At 28.9% G+C, this 4788-nt stretch overlaps 1 protein-coding gene across 1 annotated transcript; it reads left to right on the forward strand.

Annotated features, from left to right (window-relative positions):
- Positions 1-2263: 2263 nt before the first annotated feature.
- LOC125863309 (acetyl-CoA-benzylalcohol acetyltransferase-like) lies at positions 2264-3804 on the forward strand. The gene has a single exon (XM_049543500.1). The coding sequence runs from the start codon at positions 2329-2331 to the stop codon at positions 3664-3666; it is 1338 nt and encodes a 445-aa protein (XP_049399457.1). The 5' UTR covers positions 2264-2328; the 3' UTR covers positions 3667-3804.
- The last annotated feature ends 984 nt before the right edge of the window (positions 3805-4788 follow it).

Below are 4788 nucleotides of genomic sequence, written 5' to 3' on the forward strand. Positions count from 1 at the left end.
ACGATTAGAGGTCGGAAGATCATGATCATACATTTAACTCTGTAAATCAGTGATTTGATAACTAATTGAAGTCCACAAAAGGATATATTATATAGAAATTCAAAGTTGACTCCAGTCCTGGAATTTTCTAAGTCATTTTTTTTAACTCCAACTTGAAATTGAATCATATTAGTATAATTTAGAATCATTCATCAACCTTTTTGAAAATTCAAATTAAAGTTATTGGAAAAATCAAATATCATCTAATCTCGAGTCTCTGTGGGTACGATAACCGACTCTTAAAAATGGCTACTTTATTACTTGCACGATCACGTACATTTGTGTGTGCGTATGGATGTAACAAGTTTTTGAAGTAAGAAGACAAACGAGAAATATACCAAAAGACACAAAAATTTAACGTAATTCGATCAATCGATCTACATTCACAAGAGCAGATGAGCAATTTACTATATAAATATGAGAGTATACGTCTATGAAAAATTATATTTAAGCCTACCCAACCCTACCCCACGCTTATAAATGCTCTAATAAGCCTGCGCCACATACATTATAGCCTGCTTCGCTCCGCCCCGCCCAATTACTATCCTCGACTAGATTGTGTTTCAGTGAACTCCCTCCATTTAATAATTGTCTGGTATGTATGATAGAGACAATTTAAAGGTTCTAATTTAGTTTTACTACTTGCTGCCTTTTTATTTATATGAGGTTCTCTGGTAATATTTATTTTTGTTTTCTACTATTATAAAAACATGAGTGAAAGTTTGGTATCATCATGTTAGCTTATTGACATTATTTTATTTGGTGATGGCATTTTAGTCATTTTATTAGTTGATAGTATATCAATTTCTCTGAATAGTTGCATGATGATATAAGAGACCCATCATCAATAGTCATTAATAAATGTGAATATAATTTACGTTAGTATAAATTAAATTTATTTAAATAAACTACTCTTCAATTACAATTGATTAGTTTAGTGAAAATTTTATGTATTTATTGCTTCTTAATATTTATTTCAATTTGGAAAAAAGAAGTTCAAGAAAAATTCTTGTGGACAAAAATAAATGAATAAATTTGTATAGCTTTACTAAAGGTAATTCATTTATTCAAACAAGTCTTTTAATTTGTTTGGATTAACTTAAAAGTTGGTTAAATCTACTTTTAAGTTACTTTTAGCTTTTAAGGCTGTTTGACAAAGTTAGAGCATGTTTGGATGGACTAAAAAGTTTGTCAAACCTACTTTTAAGTCATTTTTAGTTTTTTGAGAGTCATTGACAAAGTTAAAAATAACTTAAAAACCAAAAGTAGGACCTCCTCTGTTGTTTATTTTTTGACTTAAAAGTCATTTAAAGTTTGATTTTTTTATTTTTTTTAAACTTAAAAACTACTTTTTTCAGCTTATCCAAACGGGCTCTTAAAAATAACTTAAAATAAATTTTAAAAATGACTTAAAATAAGTTTAAAATCAAAAGTAGAACTTTCCTTACTTATTTTTGACTTAAAAGTCATTTAAAGTTTTTTTTTTTTTTTTTTTTTGAATTAAAACTGCTTTTTCAACTTATCCAAACGGGCTCTTAAAAAAAACTTAAAATAAGTTTTAAAAAATGACTTAAAATGAGTTAAAAACCAGAAGTAGGACTTTGTCTACTTTTTATTTTTTGACTAAAAAGTCATTTAAGTTTGACTTCTTCTTTTTTCCGACTTAAAAGCTATTTTTTTTCAAGCTAATTCAAATGGACTCTTTATTTACTGTAATTATTATTATATATATATATATATTTAAATAACTTGAATTATCAATTATTGCGACTATTTTTATGTAGTTTTCAGTTATGTAAATTTTATTTTAATTGAAAAAACTTAAAGATTTCATCCCAAATATATATTACTTTTCGTATAGTTTTTGAATATCTAATTTTTTTTGTTTAAAATATCGAATTAATGTAATCTAATTTAACTTTGAAATTAGTCAAATTAACTTTCGAAAAACACAACATGATAACTAAAAATGGACGTATCATTAAATCACGTACTCATGGTAATTAATATACTTTAATATAATTAAACACTCAACGAGGTTAAATTTTTTACCTCTATTTTATTTAACATAGTCTAACTCTACACAAAATTTTATAACAAATTATGATATTAAAAATATCATACATTTGTATGACGATAAAACTTTTGAAAACTTGTATTCTTACTTATAACCTAATATCTTTGGGACTATAAAAATTTCTTATTAAAGTTAAAAATGAGGTTCTAAACTTTTATTAAATGCTGCCTTTTTATTTTTATAGTTAGGCCTTAGTTGAGTTGTGTAGCAAAATGGAAATTGAAATCTTATGCACAAAGCTCATTAAGCCATTTTTACCTACTCCTCCTCACCTTCAGCATTATAACCTCTCTTTCTTCGACCAAATATCTGAGAAAGAACACGTCCCGATTGTTCTTTTCTATGCTAATAATAATTTCATCAACAACTCCACTATCGATGAGCGAATTGAACAATCTATTTCAAAGATATTAACTCATGTTTATCCAGCAGCAGGAAGGTACGAAAAAGATGAATGTTCGATTCTTTGTCTTGATCAAGGTGTTTCCTACACTAAGGCCAAGGTCAATTGTAAGCTTGATCATTTCCTAGAGAAAACACGCAAGGACCTTAGTCTTGCATCTTTATTTTGGCCACACGTAAACAAAAATATAGATAAAACTAATTTAATGGTTTCACCAATTGTAACGGCACAAGTAACCGTGTTTGAATGTGGTGGCCTAGCAGTCTCATTAAGTGGTTCACACCCTGCAATGGATGGTTTCTCATATTTTAAATTTGTTTTTGAGTGCGCAAAAGTGTGTAAAATGGAAACTCCTGTTGAAAAAATTAATTTTCTAAGCTTCAATTTGGGTAATATTTTCCCAACAAGAGATATATCAAGACTTTTCAAGTCAACCTACACTCCAATTATACACCAAGATATTATTGTTAAGAAATTCGTTGTTCGTGAGGCTGCTATGTCAAGGCTTAGAAAAAAATGCATTGATGAATCATGTGGAGCTTTGACTTTTCAGCCGTCAAGGGTTGAAATTATTACAGCATTCCTTTGGAGGGCTTTCATCGGTGCTTCAGCAATCATAAATGGGTATGTCAGGCCTTCTCTAATGTACTTTCCTTTGAATTTGCGTTTTAAATCATCTTTACCTCAAGTGAACAACTCTATGGGAAATTTTAGAATCGATGTTCCAATAAAATTCGTACCAAGGGAGACTAAAATGAAATTGCATCACTTCATAATATTAATCAGGGATACTGTGAATAAAGTCGTTGCTTCATGTAACAAAGCTTCACCAGATGAAATAGTGTCAACATTGGTTAATATATATAATGAAAGTGATAGTTCACCAGAATGGGGAGGTAATGATGAAGTTGACAAAGTTTTATGTTCAAGTTTGTGCAACTTCCCTTTTCATGATACTGATTTTGGTTTGGGAAAGCCAGCCTTACTATTTTTTGGTACGAAAGATATACAAATGTTTTGGTTGTATGATACGGATATTCATTCTGAAGTTGGTGTGCAATTGGACTTGAAGGAAAGCTATACGCAACTATTTGAGTGTGACGATGACATCAAAGCTCTCATGTTTATACGCGATGCAAATCTTTGATATCATTTTACTTTTCCATTATGTTATATTGGTACTTGTTTTGTTTGTACTTTTTATTTAGGGATCGTTTGGACATGCAATATTGAGTCATAATTTTAAATTTGAAATAAAATTTGAAAATAAAGTTTTGTTTGGATATGTAATTTGAATTTCTTAAGTTATTTTTTTCTCTTCCTATTAAAGCCCCAACTAGTTGTGAAAATCATCAATTTTAAATTTCCTCTATTCTTATACAATTTTAGCGAATGAGCAAATAATAATTTATAAAGAAAACATCGAAATATCCTACGGTGCCGTTTTGATAAATCACACATCTCCATGTTTCATTTATAAATAAATATTTGCGATTACAAATTTTTAAATATATATAATTTTGAGAGAAGTATAGAAAACACCCCTAAACTTGGCACATAGTTTAGATTATTTTTTTCAATATATAAATTTATGAATCAAGTTTTACATTTAATAAAATTGAATCACAATTCGGGATCCCAAATCTTGCTTATTTGAGATTTGGAATTTGGAATCATCATCCCAAATCATAGTCCAAATATTGATTTGAAATCATAATTTGATATCACATGTTCAAACACCAACTTAGTCTTTATGACTTCTACTGTGCAATGATTAGCTTGTTTGGTTGGTTGCTCTATGTGGGAGAAAATAGTCAAATTTTCAACTACACACGCTTCAACTTTACGGAAACCTTATCACCTCCTAAAATATTTAAAATTCGAAGTATTACCTTTCTAAATAATTGTGTGGCAAAGCAAGTGTATTTCACCCACTTCGAGAGAGTGAGCGCAAAAAAAATATTAAAATGTTTTTTTAATATTCTTTTCATAAATACATGTATTTTAAATTCTTTTTTTTTCTTTTTTATTTTCATAACAACATAGAACAAATCTCTCCAACACTCACCATTCATAAGACACAGTTGCCACCATCATCTCCAATGGGTTCACCATTTTTAATCCCGAATAAGATTTCAAACTCATAAGTAATTAAAAAACTTGCAAAACCAATCAAACCCACTGTAGATAAAATGAATCCAAAAAGGCTTTGGAACAGATTTTTTTTAAAAATGGGTTCAAATCAAATCCTATTGAATCCCCACACCCC

This window comes from Solanum stenotomum, chromosome 4, assembly GCF_019186545.1.
Source record: "Solanum stenotomum isolate F172 chromosome 4, ASM1918654v1, whole genome shotgun sequence".
NCBI classification, from domain to species: Eukaryota; Viridiplantae; Streptophyta; class Magnoliopsida; order Solanales; family Solanaceae; genus Solanum; species Solanum stenotomum.